The 17,697-nt window shown below is 46.0% G+C and overlaps 1 protein-coding gene across 5 annotated transcripts in view; it reads right to left on the bottom strand.

Annotated features, from left to right (window-relative positions):
* The window catches only part of LOC119956064 (progestin and adipoQ receptor family member 3-like), a 53,826-nt gene that overhangs the window by 7,261 nt on the left and 28,868 nt on the right, over positions 1–17,697 (bottom strand). For 4 of the 5 annotated variants that reach the window (XM_038782889.1, XM_038782891.1, XM_038782894.1 and 1 more), the window contains 2 exons: positions 10,388–10,478; positions 3,106–5,719 (listed from right to left, as the gene is read on the bottom strand). In XM_038782889.1, the coding sequence (XP_038638817.1) occupies positions 5,580–5,719; positions 10,388–10,478 (231 nt within the window). In that variant the 3' untranslated portion in view covers positions 3,106–5,579. Of the gene's footprint in view, positions 1–3,105; positions 5,720–10,387; positions 10,479–17,697 lie in introns of those variants that run through there. The other variant, XM_038782893.1, reaches the window with a different exon arrangement.

Raw genomic sequence — 17,697 nt, 5'->3', positions numbered from 1 at the left:
TCTCCCCAATATTTAATTGGGAGAAAACTCTTGCTCATCCAGTTGTCTGACAACTTTATAGACAGCGGAAGGATCAAGAGCAATGACGACAAGAGTGGCATTAATGTACATGAGGCAACTGACCACCTACTTTCAGATGATGTTACCAATGGGGCAGCATTTAGATGAGAAATTAGAGGACCAAGGGTCGATACTCTGAAACAACAGAGGTAATGGTGTGGGAGTAGAAAGGGATGTCTGCCTACCACCAGATGGTTAATACATAGAAACATGCATATAAACTAGAAGCAAGAGGAGGCCATTAGGCCCTTCGAGCCTGCTCCGTCATTATGATCATGGCTGATCATCCAAGTTCAAAACCCTGACCCCTCTTTCCGCCCCCCCCCTCCAATATCCCTTTAGACCCAAGAGCTATATCTAATTCCTTCATGAAATTATACCATGTTTTCACCTCAACTACTCTCTGTGGTAGTGAATTCCACAGATTTCCCACTCTCTGGGTTAAGAAATTTCTCCTCACCTCAGTCCTAAAAGGTTTACTCCTTTATCCTCAAACTATGACCCCTGGTTCTGGACTCCCCTATCATTGGGAATATTATTTCGGAATCTACCCTGTCTTATCCTGTTAGAATTTTATAAGTTTCTATGAAATCTCCCTTCACTCTTAAAACGCCAATGAATATAATCCTAACCGATTTAATCTCTGTAAAGCAGGGAATTGGGCAAGAGCAGTCCCACTGGCGAACATTGGAGAGGAACGGTGGGGTCAGGAAGAGATAGATTACCTTTGTTACGTTTCAGATGTCTTAGAACATAGAACAGCACAGCACAGCACAGTACAGGCCCTTCAGCCCACAATGTTGTGCCGACCATTTATCCTAATCAAAACTCAACCTAACCTACACCCCTTCAATTTACTGCAAAGTCTTTGCCACTTTGATAAGAACAGTTTTGATATTGAGGTGAGATAGATACCTAATTGGAGGGATTCATAGAAATTGCAGGAGATGCACATGGATTTGGGTGGTGTCGACCTGCCCAAGGATATGTCAAAGGACTTGGGAGATAGATGCGATAGTAGTTTGCAATATTTTTTAAAATTCTTTCACTCCCATTATTACTCCCTTGGATGTACACATCTCTTTTCTTCATCTCTAATTACATTCATTTCTTTGCAAACTTGGTGTTTAAAAATACTCTATTTCCCTTTATATTTATGGCAGTCTCTCTTCATTTCCCCCTTCAGCCTACTCTTTTTATTGCTTTCCCTCTGCAGTTTCCGCACTCCGCTTGATATGCTTCTAAGTAGGGTGCTCTTTCCAAGAGCCGGTGCAGACTCGATGGGCCGAATGGCCTCCTTCCGCACTGTAAATTCTATGGAAAAACAGAAGAAAATGAGAAATCGAAGGCCCAGTCTCATTAGTTTCTCTACCTACCCGATGAAACTCCCAAGTTTTGTTGCCCCCCCCCTTCACTTTTTCTGGGAATGTCCGTACCTTGCTATGTCTCGATTTGAGGTTTACAATTGTTTCTCTAGCGAATTTATTCAGGCTATTTCGCTTTCCTGTAACAATTCCAGTCAAATATGTTTAACATCAATAGCTGACCAATATTGGCTCAGGATGTGTCCCTATTTATGCAAAATTCAAGCCAATATGTAAAATATCAAATTTTTCATCTTTTGGGACATGTTCCTTTTCTCATGTCCGATGCCCCTCTGTAATCTCAATTTACTGTTCCTGAAAGCTAATGTCCTGGAGTAATGTCTGTTATGGTAAGGAATAAATGTTGAAATTCTAGGTCTATAATTGTATACCAATGGCTGTCATTTCAGTAATTACCTGACTGGCCTTCAGACTTTAATGTTACCCTGCTTTTATAATTTATATGAACAATATCTTGCATTTGTAATTTGACAATGTAACTTATTCAAAGTATCACTTCAGCTGTACCGTATTAAAGAACTACTTTGTGCTGATCAATATTGAAAAGCTAATCTTCATGACTGCTGTCTTCTGGAGTTTTGTTAACGAGAATCATAGAATTTACAGTGCAGGAGACCGTTCGGCCCATCGAGTCTACACCGGCCCTTGCAAAGAGCCCCTTCTGAAGTCCATGTATCTACCCTATCCCCGTAACCCCCACTTAACATTTTTTTTGGACACTAAGGGAAATTTAGCACGGCCAATCCACCTAACCTGCACGTCTTTGGACTGTGGGGGGGGGGGGGGGAGGGGAAACCGGAGCACCCGGAGGAAACCCACGCAGACACGGGGAGAGCGTGCAAACTCCACAGACAGTGACCCAGCTGGAATCAAACCTGGGACCCTGGAGCTGTGAAGCAACTGTGCTAGCCACTGTGCTACCATGCTGCCTTACTATGCTACCGTGCTGCCCTGCTATACTCCACTGTTGACTGCCAATGTTTTGGGTTAATGTAGCAAAGAGATTTCAAACTTAGTTTCCTGGTGAACCACTTGCTCAAGCAGCACGCAGAAAACTTACAGAAGATTGCAGATGTTGCTGGTTTAGTAACCTATGGTAAAGTCTACTGCAATGGAGACTCATTCTGCACATCCTGGCCTGTAGCCTGGTTCATTGACAGACACCATTGGCCACATTTAGTGGAGAAAAATAATTCAATGCAATATGGAGTCATATCAGTATAAACTTCTGAAGTAAGTCACAACGTTACTAGTTATGATAATTGACTCTTGGCGGCACGGTAGCACAGCGGTTAGCACTGTTGCTTCACAGTGCCAAAGACCCGGGTTTGATTTCCGGCTTGGGTCACTGTCTGTGCGGAGTCTGTACGTTCTCCCCGTGTCTGCATGGATTTCCTCTGGGTGCTCCGGTTTCCTTCCACAAGTCCCGAAAGACGTGCTGTTAGGTGAATTGGACATTCTGAATTCTCCCTCCGTGTACCCGAACAGGCGCCAGAATGTGGCGACTAGGGGATTTTCATTGCCGTGTTGATGTAAGCCTACTTGTGACACTAGTAAAGATTATTACTGATTAAAACGTAAAATGTCATTCCATATTGTTCTATCGCCTTTAGATCTTTCAGATATTGGGGCAAGTTGGTAGAATAGACAATGAAACAAATCACATCAAAAGTCTTTATTGAAGATGCAACATTCAGGTTTATAAACATTTTCAAAACAATCTTCAAGTAATATCAAAAGACAAAAATGGTTTAAATAGCAAACCAAACCAAAAAAAAAAGACAATGTTGCCTTATGTTATAAGCAAATACTGATTGGGGCAGCTCTCCCTCCAACTCAACATGATTGGAGGGAATGAGTAAAATACTTGGACAATAGACCAACTTGCAATAGTTGGACATATTTGGCACTAGGAGCATTGCAACAAAACACTAAGCCACACGAAAAATAACGGAGCAAATATGTGCTGCTTTCAATCTCTGTACCAAGAAGAAGAAGAAAAACAACATTTCTCCTGTCAAAAGGATATTTCGTAAAGGAACGACAAGGGTTATTGGAGAAGGTGGGGAACCCAGTGCTATTCGCCTGAGATAGCATTAAGCTGAGGTGACATGCCATTTTTAAGCATAGGCACTTTCGACCTACCCAACCAGCTAATGATCAGTTCAGAGGAAAGACTATTGGCAACGTTTTATCATTCGACCACTCCGTACCATTCACATCAGACTTTTGGCGGCTTCATGACTGGTGACAAAGCTAAACTGGAGTTTCCTGACCAGTAGAACGCAACTGAATTGGCCTGCCCCGCCCCGCCCCAGTCCATTTCACTGCAGGAATCCTCAATTCACCGAGTAACTTTCTGGCATCATTTGCCAATTCATTGATTATCCTTGCGCTCTTTAAGTATTTCACTCAATGCAGCTTCACCATCATGAGTAATCCAGTTGCCTCTAGACATTTCTCTGCATTTTCTACCATGTCCACTTAATAGATCGCAACACACTCTGGTTCAGAGATAAGACCATAAGATGTAGGAGCAGAATTAGACCACTCGGCCCATCGAGTCTGCTCCGCCAATCAATCATGGCTGATCTAAGACCATAAGATGCCTTTATACATCACTAAAATACAGCTATGTCAGATCAAAAATTAATCAGTTGCAAGAATTTCGCCAGGAAAAAGGTTCATCTTGCCTGGTGTATACTGGATTTAATCTACACTTTTGCACAGTGCAGGTTGGCAAAGAGGGCAATATTTATAAATCGAATGGTATTGAATTAAGGAAAATCACACTTCCAGCTCCGAATTAAATGAGACATTCTTTGAAATCTCAACCCCCTCCCCCGTGATGCTGGATCTTAAAGAAAATTCAGGCTTAGTACTAGACTAATGCAGGTATTTCAGTTATCAAAGTGTAAGAGTCACATTCCTATTGGCCTTTCCGATAAAAGCCCATACAAATTGTACCACCGCGTTCCAGGAGATTAAAAGCATGCAAGCAACAAATAGCTAGTTATGCCCCAAGTATCCATGTTGCAATTTTGAAGCTCCTTGTTCATTTGCTCTTCACATAAATGGGAACATTTAAAAACCACTCTAATATTGAACATTTCCTGAAATTAGTTTCCAACACTTACCAAACACACAGGCCGGATAATGTTTTAGAATTAAAACATTCCATCACTATGTGGCACGGCTACAATATCCAAAGATTAACATGACATTTCCCCAGTTAAAAAATTAAAAAGTTGAGGAACTTCCGCCCTTTCTCCAAACCCTTCCTCCAAAAATCTATCTCCCACACAACGCTTGCGGTTTTAATAAAAATTAATTGGTTTTATGTTTTTTTAATTAAGTAGTGTTACAAGATTTGATTAATGAAATGGTCTCCTCTATTGAAATGGTCAGTGCAATAGTCTTTCAAAATTAAATTGATTACTTCACAACATAAAGCCAGATTTAGTGGTTATTGAACTCATTATCACACACATTAAATATTGGGGGGAAAACAGTGTTTAAGGAGGGCACTAGTTAGGCCTTGTAAACATTTATAATGTGTTGCTTTGCATGCAGTACAGTTGCTTCTCTGGCCACTAGTTATATTGAATTTGCAGCATACATGTTACAGTACATATTAAATCGTTTCTACAAAATGTAGAACAATGAACAAGGCAGGCATTATAATACACCCAAAAGACAATTCAGTACGGTTGTTGTATTTTACAAATACATGCATTGGCTTTCAGTTAAAAGGCATTATATTGTAGCTGCCTTCGCTGCACCTCGAGCCCGGTGATACTGACTAGTTACTGGCACAATCCAAGTGTTAGAAAAAATGGGCAGTCACTAATTTTGCTGATCAAAAAGGCTTCTTCATGCAGAAAAACAGGTCTGAGGAGCCGTTGAATTGGTGTCGCAGGACCAGTATGTACCAAAGTACAACCTTCAAACGTACAGCACATGATCGAGACACATTCAGGTTTTAAGTAATCAGAAGGTCACCATGCAGTTGGTTAGAAGACTCGGAGAATTGAAGAATTAGCAGATTGATTTTTTTTGTGTGTGTGTGTGTGTGTGTGTGTTTTCTTAATTGCAAAGCAGTCCTCTTGCGGAAGTGCTGGGAACTTAAAGAATTTACTCAGTTATTTTTAGACATGGCTGTTCATGTCTATAATGCATTATGTGAACAGCAGTCTGGTGCCACCAATAGAACATTAAAACTACCAAGAAATGCCACCACTGGTGACTGCAGCCAAAATAATTTAAGTATCCACCTGGAAAACAAGAACTCTTATTAGAATGAAAATAGTAAAACCAAACAGATGGAATAACTAACCTTGTTCACAATACAGAATCTCTTTTTAAACCTAAACGTGTAATGATTTTGATTCCACACATCAATACACCTAACTGTGACGTTACGGAAGACATTGTTATGGTGTAATGTCACGCAATTCGACACTATTTCTCAACTGATCATGTTTGTCCTTGTCGTCTGTTGCGATATCAGGGGCTGGTTTAGCTCACCAGGGCTAAATCGCTGGCTTTTAAAGCAGACCAAGCAGGCCAGCAGCACGGTTCGATTCCAGTACCAGCCTCCCCGGACAGGCGCCGGAATGTGGCGACTAGGGGCTTTTCACAGTAACTTCATTGAAGCCTACTCGTGACAATAAGCGATTTTCATTTCATTTCATTTCATTAAATAGCTGGTGGATGGAGAAAGCATTGGTCGTGTTTCAACTGAGCACTGTTTGTGTGACACGGTGCAAGTCCTCCTCGTGAGGTTAACTTTCCATTGTTGTTGACTTCGCAGCTGGCTGCAGGCAGCCCAGGGACCCCGTATTGTTGTGGGAGCCTAGCACAGGTGCCACATCTGGAATTTGCTCCCCACCGCCCTGCCCCGGTGCCAAGAGTGTCAAAGCAATCATTCCACCCCAGTGCTCCCTGACCTGTCAAGAGGGTAGTTGGCTCATTACACGCAATGAATTAACAGCAAGAAGGTAGCGGATGCGGCTGTTAGTGCAGAAAAGCTGATTGGATTTAATGTCTAAACGTTACCCTCTGTTGGACCAGCATTCCGTTGTGAATGAATAATCTTTCAAATTAAATGAAGCTATTATTAGGATTTTTTAATAAACTGGTTTTACATTAAATACACTAATTACACATTGCTCCTTTACTTTGAACTGGGAGAATCCCTGATGGAAATGTCTTTAGAGTCGGTTTGAAATTTCAGTGTACATTTCCTGTGTGCATGATCTGTGGTTTGTGCCTCGGTGTCTGATCACATACAGCTGGCTAAACAGAACCTTTCCCTCCTCTGTCACGCTGCATGATTAGTGCGATGCCAAGGCTGAGTGAGCAAAGCCAGTTAAAGTGCAATTTGGGGGTCTCCTCTCCGAGGAGGCCCACTCTGGTGCTGTGCAGCAATCCACTCACTCGTCCAGATAAGTGGCTGAATGTTGGCCAAGTCTAGAATTAAAATATGTAACCCCTGCACCAGTCACCAGACTGACAGGACTATGGAGAACAGAAAGAGGTGCCTTGGGCTCCGTGTCTGCACCAACTTTTTTGTAATCTCATTTTCTTTCTCTACCTGGGCGGCATAGTGGTTAGCACTGCTGCCTCGCAGTGTCAGGGACCGGGTTCAATTCCAGCTTTGCATGACTGTCTGTGTGGGTTTTGCACGTTCACGGACTGAACGTGCATTGTGTGTTGCACGTACAGGGGCTGGTTTAGCACACTGGGCTAAATCGCTGGCTTTGAAAGCAGACCAAGGCAGGCCAGCAGCACGGTTCAATTCCCGTACCAGCTTCCCTGAATAGGCGCTGGAATGTGGCGACTAGGGGCTTTTCACAGTAACTTCATTGAAGCCTACTCGTGACAATAAGCGATTTTCATTTTCAATTTTTTTCATTTCATTCCTCCCCGTGTCTGTGTGGGTTTTCTCCGGGTGCTCCAGTTAGGTGGATTGGCCGTGCTAAATTGCCCCTCGGTGTGCAACGGTCAGGTGTGGTTACAGGAATAGGGCGGAGGATTGGGTTTAAGTGGGGTGCTCTTTCGGAGGGTGGGTGCAGACTCGATGGGCCGAATGGCTTCCTTCCTCACCGCAGGGGTTCAATGATTCTTCCACTTCAAACATATAACAGCTTTCCACCTCTGCACCAATAACTCCCTCCAACACCTCTCTACAGAACATCTGCTTAACTCTCTCCTCATTCCTATTCATGACCTAATTACTGATTCCCAAAGCGTTATTGAGAAAAAGAGACACACTGTCGAAGTTTTGTGTCTTACACTCATCAGGACACATTTGCAAGAATACCCAATAGTAAAGGGAGTAACAATTTATACTGTATGAGGAGATCTAATTAGTAGAGGCGTGGCCATTGAGAATGTACCAGGGAACAGTTAACTGCCAAGCTTCTGTTTCAATTCAAACTACACAGGATGATTGGTTGCGTGGAAGAGAGAGACAGGGAGGGTGTGCGGCAGTAAGGGGGAGAGAGGGGGCTCATGGAGGAGAGAGAGCAGGGTGAGGGGAGAGAGAGCGGGGGGGTGGGTGAGAGAGAGCAAGGGCGGGGAGAGTGAGAGGGAGAGAGAGCAAGGATGTGCTGAGAATTGAGAGGGGGGTTGCAGGAGAGAGTGTGTGTGTCAATGGAGGTGTAAGAATGGCGGTACGAGAGCAGGGGAGCATGAGAAGGGTAGCGAGAAAGTGGGAGACGAGAGCGAGTTAGCGAGATTGCGGAGGAGAAAACTCATTTGCATTTAAGTAGGACCTATTATTTCAGTTGGATGTCCCAAAATGCATTATGGCCGAGGAAATGCTTCTGAACTGTTGTCATTGATGTAAGATAGGAAATTTGGCAGAGAAACTACACATAAGTTCACACCAATCGGAAATGTATTCTTCATCTTCCCCCGAACAGGGGAATCATTTGATGCACTGTGTGTTTCTTACTAATTATGTAGAATCATTAAAAAGTTCAAACTCTCCTGTTATTTGCTCAATCTCAGATTCTCACCAGCCTGCAGTGGAGACCCTGGTGATAACTTCATTAGTCAGAGTAACGCAAGGGCAGCTTACAACGGGAGAGCGATTACAGGAATTAGGACCGTCTTGAAGAATGGTGGAGCCGAGCTGGATTATTTTCTTTGGTGTACATGGGAAATCTCGGAACCTAATCATGAATTGGATAGGAATGACTTGAAGAAATGACCGCTCATGTCATAAACCATAATAATAATAATCGCTTATTGTCACAAGTAGGCTCCAATGAAGTTAATGTGAAAAGCCCCTAGTCGCCACTTCTCGGCGCCTGTTCGGGGAGGCCAGTACGGGAATGATGGTGCATTATGGGGCAGAGGAAGAAGGGATTCTATACCGAGGATTTCTCCACAAGTTGGCATGGATCTGATATTAAAGACTAATAAACATAGTAGGAGATCAGTAAACCCAAAGAAAATCTGGGGTTGATGGGTTAAATGCCTCTAATTTAAAAGATTCCCCAATACTATTGTCACAAATAGCTTCATTAAAAGGTCCTTTATTTCCTTGGAAAAAAACAAGTTAGATCTTCACAAAGGTCCACCAGCTCAAGTCTTCGACACAGAAGGAATCCTGCAATCTCACCAATGATAAATGTCCGGCAATGAGTGTCAGCCAAATAAACCAAATGAACAATAACTTGCATTTGTGAAGCACATTTTGCAGAATAAAATATCTCATGGTGTTTCTGAGGAGTGTCAAACATAATGTGACATTGTGTCACATTGGAAAGGTCATCAAAAGATTGGCCCGCGTGCTGGGTCTTAAAGGAGGAAAAAAGGAAAGAGAGAAGTGAGAGAGAGAAGTGAGAGAGAGAAGAGAGAGAGAAGAGAGAGGGGGGGGATAGAGAGAAGAGAGAGAGAGAGGAGAGAGAGAAGTGAGAGGGAGGAGAGCGAGAGGGAGGAGAGCGAGAGAGAAGAGAGAAGAAAGAAGAGAGAGAGAGAGAGAGAGAAGAGAGAGGGGAGAGAGAGAAGGAAGAGAAGAGAGAGAGAGAAGAGGGGGGATAGAGAGAAGAGAGCGAGAGGAGAGAGAGAGAGAAGAGAGAGAAGAGAGAGGGGGGATAGAGAGTAGAGAGAGAGAGGAGAGAGAGAGAGAGGAGAGAGGGGAGAGAGAAGAGAGAGGAGAGAGAGAGAAGGGGGGGATAGAGAGAAGAGAGAGAGAAGAGAGAGAGGAGAGAGAGAAGTGAGAGGGAGGAGAGAGAGCAAGGAGAGAGAGAGGAGAAAGAGAAGTGAGAGAGAGAAGAGAGAGAGGGGGGAGAGAGAGAAGAGAGAGAGAGAAGAGAGAGAGGGGGATAGAGAGAAGAGAGAGGGAGGAGAGAGAGAGAAGAGAGAGAGAGAAGAGAAGAGGAGAGGAGAGAGAAGAGAGAGAGAGAGAAGAGAGAGAGAGAGAAGAGAGAGGAAGGAGAGAGAGAGAGAGGAGAGAGAGAGAGAAGAGAGAGAGAGAAGAGAGAGAGAAGAAGAGAGAGAGAAGAGTGTGAGAGAAGAGAGAAGAGAGAGAAGAGAGAGGAGAGAGAGAGAGAGGAGAGAGAGAAGAAGTAAGAGAGGAGAGAGAAGAAGTAAGAGAGGAGAGAGAGAGAGTCATCTTGGTAACACAGCCGATAACCAACGTGACGTGGGGCAGTCGATTCTCAACATCAGGACACTTGAGCGTGCCAGACAATGATCTCACATGCCAATTCCTGATAGGCACACCCAATGTTCAAATCTCTATGCCAGAAGATAAAAGCTTACCCCCTGTATCTGAGACACCACCTGTGAAACATTATGTCAATTTTGGCCTTATTTATTTTTCATTCTCATATTGGTTGTCGGACAGAGGTTTACCGTGAATATGACACGCAACATAATCTGTGTACAAAAAGAGTATAAAAAGAGAGAGAGAGAGATTGACGTACCTGGAAAGTATCTCTCGGGTACTTTACTATAATAAAATAAAAATGCCAAACTTGCTAGTAGATACATCACACCCACTCTGGGTGCAAACACCTGAGAGAAAAGGAAAGAGAAGTTTCAGACAATGCGGGATGGTTCAGGACAAAGATACAAGTTCAACAATATATCTCGTTTAAATATCATGATTTTGTTTTAACACAAAGTGTGGTTGAGAGCTGGCTCATTTCTGGTGTTAATTCTGTGCGGTACTAATCTCACAAGTGACTAATGAGTGACATTGGCGATATGGAATGCCAGCTCACTAACCGTGGGCGGAATTCTCCGACCCCCTGCAGGGTCGGGGAATCGCCCAGGGCCAGCGTAAATCCCGCCCCTGCCGTGGCCAGAATTCTCCTCCACCCGCGAATCGGCAGGGAGCGGGAATCACGCCCTGCCGATCGGCGTGCCCCCCCCCCCCGCGGCGATTCTCCGGCCCACGATGGGCCGAAGTCCCGCCGCTGACAGGCCAATCCCGCCGACGTGATTTAAACCACCTCTGGTGCCGGCGGGATTGGCAGCGCCGGCGGCCCCCTGGGGTCCTGAGGGGGGCACGGGGCGATCGGACCCAGGGGGGTGCCCCCACGGTGGCCTGGCCCACGATCGGGGCCCACCGATCGGCGAGCGGGCCAGTGCCGTGGGGGCACTCTTTTTCTTCCGCCGGCGCCATGCCTCCACCATGGCGGAGGCGGGAGAGACCCCCCCCCCTACCGCGCATGCGCCGGTGGTGACGTCAGCGGCCGCTGACGCTCCGGCGCATTCGCAGACCGGCGAAGGCCTTTCGGCCAGCCCCGACGCCGGGCAACGCAGCGCCAAAGGCCGTTGGCGCCGGATGTGGCGCCATCGGCGTAGCGGAAACCACTCCGGCGCGAGCCTAGCCCCTAAAGGTACGGAGAATGACGCCGGAGTGGTTGGCGCCACTCCGCTACGCCGGGACCCTCCCACCCCGCCGGGTCAGGGAGAATCCCGGCCCATGTTCCTAGTGACAAAAAAGATTCAGACATATAGGCTCCCACTATAAAGGGCGGAGAGGAGCTTCAGGTACTTGGGGGTCCAGGTGGCCAGGAGCTGGGGCGCCTTGCATAAGCTTAACTTCACAAGGCTGGTGGAGCAAATGGAGGAGGAGTTTAAGAGATGGGACATGTTGCCGCTGTCTCTGGTGGGTAGGGTGCAATCAGTCAAGATGACGGTTCTCCCGAGATTTCTGTCCCTGTTCCAGTGCCTCCTCATCCTTATCCCGAAGGCCATTTTCAGGCGGGTTAACAGGAGGATTACGGGGTTTGTGTGGGTGCCTCGGGACTCCAAGGTTGAGAAGGGTGTTCCTGGAGCGGGGCAGGGATAGGGGGTGCTGGCGCTGCCCAACCTCTGTGGGTATTATTGGGTTGCCAACGCAGCGATGGTGCGTAAGTGGGTGATGGACGGGGAAGGGGCAGCATGGAAGAGGATGGAGATGGCATCCTGTGTGGGCACGAGCCTGGAGGCGCTGGTAACAGCGCCGCTGCCGCTCCCTCCAACGAGGTATACCACAAGCCCGGTGGCGGCGGCTACCCTCAGAATTTGGGGGCAATGGAGACGGCACAGGGGGGCGGTGGGGGCCTCGATGGGGTCCCCGATACGGGGGAACCACCGGTTTATCCCGGGGAGAATGGACGGCGGGTTTCTGAGTTGGCACAGGGCAGGTGTTAGGAGGTTGAGGGACCTGTTTGTAGATGGGAAGTTTGCGAGCCTGGGTGAGCTGGAAGGGAAGTTCGGGCTCCCCCCGGGGAACACCTTTAGGTACATACAGGTAAGGGCGTTTGTCAGGCGGCAGGTGGCGGAGTTCCCTCTGCTGCCGCCGCGTGGGGTTCAGGACAGGGTGCTCTCGGGGGTGTGGGTTGGAGAGGGGAGGATCTCGGTAACGTACCAAGTGATGCAGGAGGTAGACGAGGCCTCGGTGGAGGAGCTGAAGGGTAAATGGGAGGAGGAGCTGGGTGAGGAGATTGAGATGGGGATGTGGGCGGACGCCCTAGGAAGGGTGAACTCCTCCTCTTCTTGTGCGAGGCTTAGCCTCATACAGTTTAAGGTGCTGCATAGGGCTCACATGACCGTGACAAGGATGATCCGGTTTTTTGGGAGTGAGGACAGGCGCATTAGGTGCTCAGGGAGCCCAGCAAACCATGCCCATATGTTCTGGGCATGCCCAGCGCTGGGGGAATTTTGGAAGGGCGTAGCAAGGGCGGTGTCGAGGGTGGTAGGATCCAGGGTCTAACCGGGCTGGGGGCTCGCAATACTTGGGGTTGCAGAGGAGCCGGGAGTGCAGGAGGCGGAAGAGGCTGGTGTGCTGGCCTTTGCGTCCCCAGTAGCACGGCGGAGGATTCTTCTTCAGTGGAAGGATGCGAGGCCCCCAAGCGTGGAGGCCTGGGTCAACGATATGGCGGGGTTTATTAAATTGGAGAGGGTGAAATTTGCCCTAAAGGGATCGGTGCAGGGGTTTTTCAGGAGGTGGCAACCATTCCTGGATTTCCTGGTAGAACGGTAGAAAAAGGCCAACAGCAGCAGCAACCTGGGGGGGAGTCGTCTCTTCGTTTTGGGCTGAAGGGACGTGTATATTTGTTCTTTGCTAATGACGGGCGTTAATTTATTTCTTCCTTTTTGTATTAACGGAGGTGGGGGGGGGGTTCTTTTTTTCTTAGTATTTTTTGTTAATGATATTTTGTGAAAATTTGAATAAAAATTATTTTTTAAAAAAAGATTCAGACATACAGAATGCTATCTGGAAGCAATCATTTCACACTGTGAGGCATGGATGACCTGAGCCACACACTCCAAATTGCTTTTTTTTTTAAATTAACTCATGCTGGCCAGACCCAGCATTTGTTGCCCATCCCTAATTGCCCCCGAGAAGGTGGTGGTGAGCTCCCTTCTTGTTCGGCTGGAATCCATGTGGTGTAGGTGTTGTGTTCTCTATTCTGCTTCACCTGGATGGCTTGGATGCGTAATGTTAAATAAAGAACACGCTTTGTTCACGAACAAAACTATAAATGTATTACACTACTAAGACTCGTTCACATTCCTAAAGTAGAAGGTTTCTATATTAAACTATGCTATCTCTAACGACAGAACTCTCAAGTACAATTGCTCCTTACTTCACCATCTTCTACCTACCTTCCAACTCCCAGAATCCTCAAAGTCACATGATATATATGTATATATGACTGTTCTGTGGTTCCCTCTAGTAAGAAGCATTTTCATTAACTTGTTACCTCCTTGCATCCCAGACAATATACATATCATTACAGTAGGTACTCCCACAGTGCTGTTAGGGAGGTATTCCAGGATTTTGACCCAGCGACAGTGAAGGAACGATATATTTCCAAGTCATGATGATGAGTGGCTTGGAGGGGAACTCCCAGTGGCGGTGTTCCCAACTATATGCTGCCCTCGTCCTTCTACATGACAACAGTCGTGGTTTGGGAAGGTGCTGTCTAAGCTGCCTTGGAGAGTTCCTGCAGTGCACCTCGTATCTGGTACATACGGCTGCCCCTGTGCATCAGTGACTGTAGCCAGTGCAGCAGGTGAACTGCAAAATGCAAGCCTTTGTTATTGGAAACTAAAAACGTTTTAAGATGCAAGACCCTGTAACTAATTATTGCATCAATAAATCTTGGAAGAATACAAATGATCAAGCATTTATTTGAAAGACAATTAGGATAACAACACACCCAAGATGGATAAACTTTGTGATGGATCAACCTAGATTGTAAATTATTCAAGGGGCTAGTCCCTGTTACTATCTCGGACCAGACCCCAAACTGTGCTAAGATACCGGACAGACACAGCAATATTTTTTTAAAGATACTTCACTCCAGGAATAATTCCACACATGAGTTGGGATATGGTATATTAAAACAAACTTTATTATTAACATGGTCTTAAAACTACCCTAACACCACAGAAATATTGCTTATAATTACCAGTTAAACAATGCTTAACCATAAAATGAGACCTTTTATCGCCTAACTGCTGTCTTAATCTCCACTCAAGCAAACCCCATCTCATGTCAAAATCCATTTTTAAATACAGTTTATACGTTCTCTAGCAGCAGAATTTTCTTTTCTTTCTTTTTTTAAAATAAATTTAGCGTAGCCAATTATTTTTCTTTTCCAATTAAGGGGCACATTAAGGTGGCCAATCCACCTAACCAGCACATTTCTGGGTTGTGGGGGTGAAACCCACGCGGACATGGGGGAATATGCAAACTCCACACGGACAGTGACCCAGGGCTGGGATTCGAACCCGGGTCCTCAGCACCGTAGTCCCAGTGCTAACCACTGCGTCACATGCCGCCCTTTATAGGAGCTGAATAAGGTCATTCGGCCCATCAGGTCTGCTCCGCCATTCTATTCTGGCAATCAGCCAGAGCATCTCCTCCCTCGAACACATGACCTAGGAACGGGAGCCGGCACTTTAGCCTCCCGAGCCTAAACACCCTCAATGTGATCATGGCTGATCCCATCATGGTCGCAACTCCACCGTCCTGTCCATTCTCCATAACCCTTCAACCCATTGCCAATTAAAAATTTAAACAATGCGGCTTTAGTTCCCCCCCTTAGTTTAACAATTACACACAGGTTTTAGGATTAACATGGATCACAAAGTACATCTTAATCTACAATGGTCCTATGAACACAAAGTCCCTTTTAAGCACACAGGATGTCTGTGGGCAAATACACTCTCCACTCTGAACCCCAAGTGAATGTTTGTGGAATTCTCCTCAGAATCCCCCCGGATGATTCTTACACCATGAGCCACCTTGTCTTACTGAAATCTGGCTGCCACACTAGTGATTTCAAATTGTACTTTCAAAAGTCACTTATGAATTCGTACAATCCCCACAGTGCAGACGGAGGCCATACGGCCGATCGAGTCTGCACCCACCCTCCGAAAGAACACGCTACTTTGGCCCACTCTCCCGCCTTATCCCCATAACTCCGCGTATTGATCGTGGCCAATCCACCTAACCGGCACATCTTTGGACCGTGGGAGGACACTGGCGCACCCGGAGGAAATCCACGCCGACACGGGGAGAATGTGAAAACTCCACACAGTCACCCGAGGACTGAACCGAAGCCGAGTCCCTGGCGCTGTGAGGCAGCAGTGCAGTGCCACGGGAAATTTTCTTTTCAATAATGCTTTCCCTTTGCTGCTTCCATTGAGGTTTCTCTTTCAGGTTTTACACCTCTCCCTCCAGGGCTCCTTTGTCTTCAAGGCTTTTACACAAAGTCGGAGGTCCAGACATCGATTTCCACAATTATTTCAATGAATTTGTCCCAAACTGTAATAACTTCGCACAAACCTTGGCACGATTGCAGATATCTTTCAGGCCACTCACAATCCAATGCCTTTTTACCTCTGTAACTTTACTGAACTGTAACCTGTTCTGTTTCCCAGTTTCCTCTCATCCACTAACTCCAAACTTCTTAAAAACATCTCTTCATTTGACTCACTGCACTTTAGGTTCCCGGCGTCTGTTTTCTTAACCATTACTCCATCGTATGGCTTTTCTTCTACCAAGGCTGAGAGAGATGTTCCCTTTTTAGACATCTAAAACCAACTGCTCTAGCAGAGCTGTGAGGGCCAACTGCTCTCTCACTACTTATCTCCAACTGCTCTGGCTTGCAATTAAAACTAAGAACCAAGGATAGCCCTTCCCTGGCCTCCTGTTGCTAAGCAGCAGCGTATTTCTATTTACTCTTCACACTGTAACGCTCTCTAAGCACAATAGAACCACAGTTAGAATTAAAACTAACTCCCACACATACAAACACCTTGGTCCAGTATGAATTTAACTACTGGTTTTACCGTTCCACTTAAAACTATACCTTATTTCTAATGTTTACCAATACAAATATAAATCCCTCAAAATGACCTTCGTTTTCCTAACACCTTCATTGTAATAATAATAATAATATTTATTAATGTCACAAGTAGGCTTACATTAATACTGCAATGAAATTACTGTGAAAAGCCCCTAGTCGCCTCATTCCAGCGCCTGTTCGGGTAAGAATTCAGAATGTCTAATTCACCTAACTAGCACGTCTTTCGGGACTTGTGGGAGGAAACCGGAGCACCCGGAGGAAACTCACGCAGACACGGGAAGAACGTGCGGACTCCGCACTGACAGCGACCCCCCTCCCAAGCCAGGAATCGAACCCAGGACCCTGGCGCTGTAAAGCAACAGTGCTAACCGCTATGCTGACCGTGCTGCCACCTTGCCACAGGAATACAAGGCAGATGATTAATCGATATGATTCACGCTCTCTTTCTTCTTTCTGCCCAGGTTATCAGCATTAACGTTTGACTGAGATTGGAGGCAGACGGGCAAACTCTCCAGCCGCTTTCTGTACTGCAACATATGGGGCCTGTGAATTAAATTCTTGACCCAGAACGCTACCCAGAAGAGAGCCTTGTCAGTGTGCTGTAAATACAATGTATTCACTGTCCTTCAGATGATTATTTATTGCTGTGGTTCGACCTTGCTTCCCGTTTTTCTCCTGCAGGTTAGCTCTTGGTAGGCGAGCCACAATATTGATTCCACTTGATGATAAAAGGCCGACGGATTGAAAAGAACTGGAACTTTCCAAGTAGAAGACAGTCGATACCCACAGTTCCTTAAAATTTGTCCTGGTAAATGCTTAGTTCTGAAAGCTGCTAGCACTATTGTGTTTCAAAGAAAAATCATATTTGGGTTCGGAAATGTTAACTATTTCTCCCTCCACAGATTTTTTTTTTCCGCACTTTGCGTTTTTATTTCAGATTTCTAGATTTCACAGTATTTTACTTCGGTTTGCCCAGGTTTCCCCCACCAATTATTCCACAATTGGTTGCACTTGTTGGCAGACCAGCATGTATTTGTTAAAGACAAATAATGTTGACCTCATTTGATTTCTTCTTTTAGAGGTAACACAGAGGTGATCGATGAAGGAATGGGGCTGCTACAGTTTCTATGGACTTCCATAAAGCATTTGGTAAAGTGCCACATGACAGGCTTAAAGGAAAAGTTGTCTGCATGACACGAAACAGAGAGCGGTGGTGAAACGGTTGTTGTTTGGACTGGGAGAAGATATACAGTGGAGTTCCCAGTGGTCAGTATAACACTTTTCTGGGGCGGCATGTGGCGCAGTGGATAGCACTGGGACTGCGGCGCTGAGGACCCGGGTTCGAATCCCGGCCCTGGGTCACTGTCCGCGTGGAGTTTGCAGAGCCAGACAGAGCAGGTGCACTGTTGATCTCTCTG

This window comes from Scyliorhinus canicula, chromosome 22 (assembly GCF_902713615.1).
Source record: "Scyliorhinus canicula chromosome 22, sScyCan1.1, whole genome shotgun sequence".
Taxonomy (NCBI): domain Eukaryota; kingdom Metazoa; phylum Chordata; class Chondrichthyes; order Carcharhiniformes; family Scyliorhinidae; genus Scyliorhinus; species Scyliorhinus canicula.
Note: the sequence above shows the minus strand (reverse complement) of the source record. Positions and strands in the feature narration are given on the sequence as shown.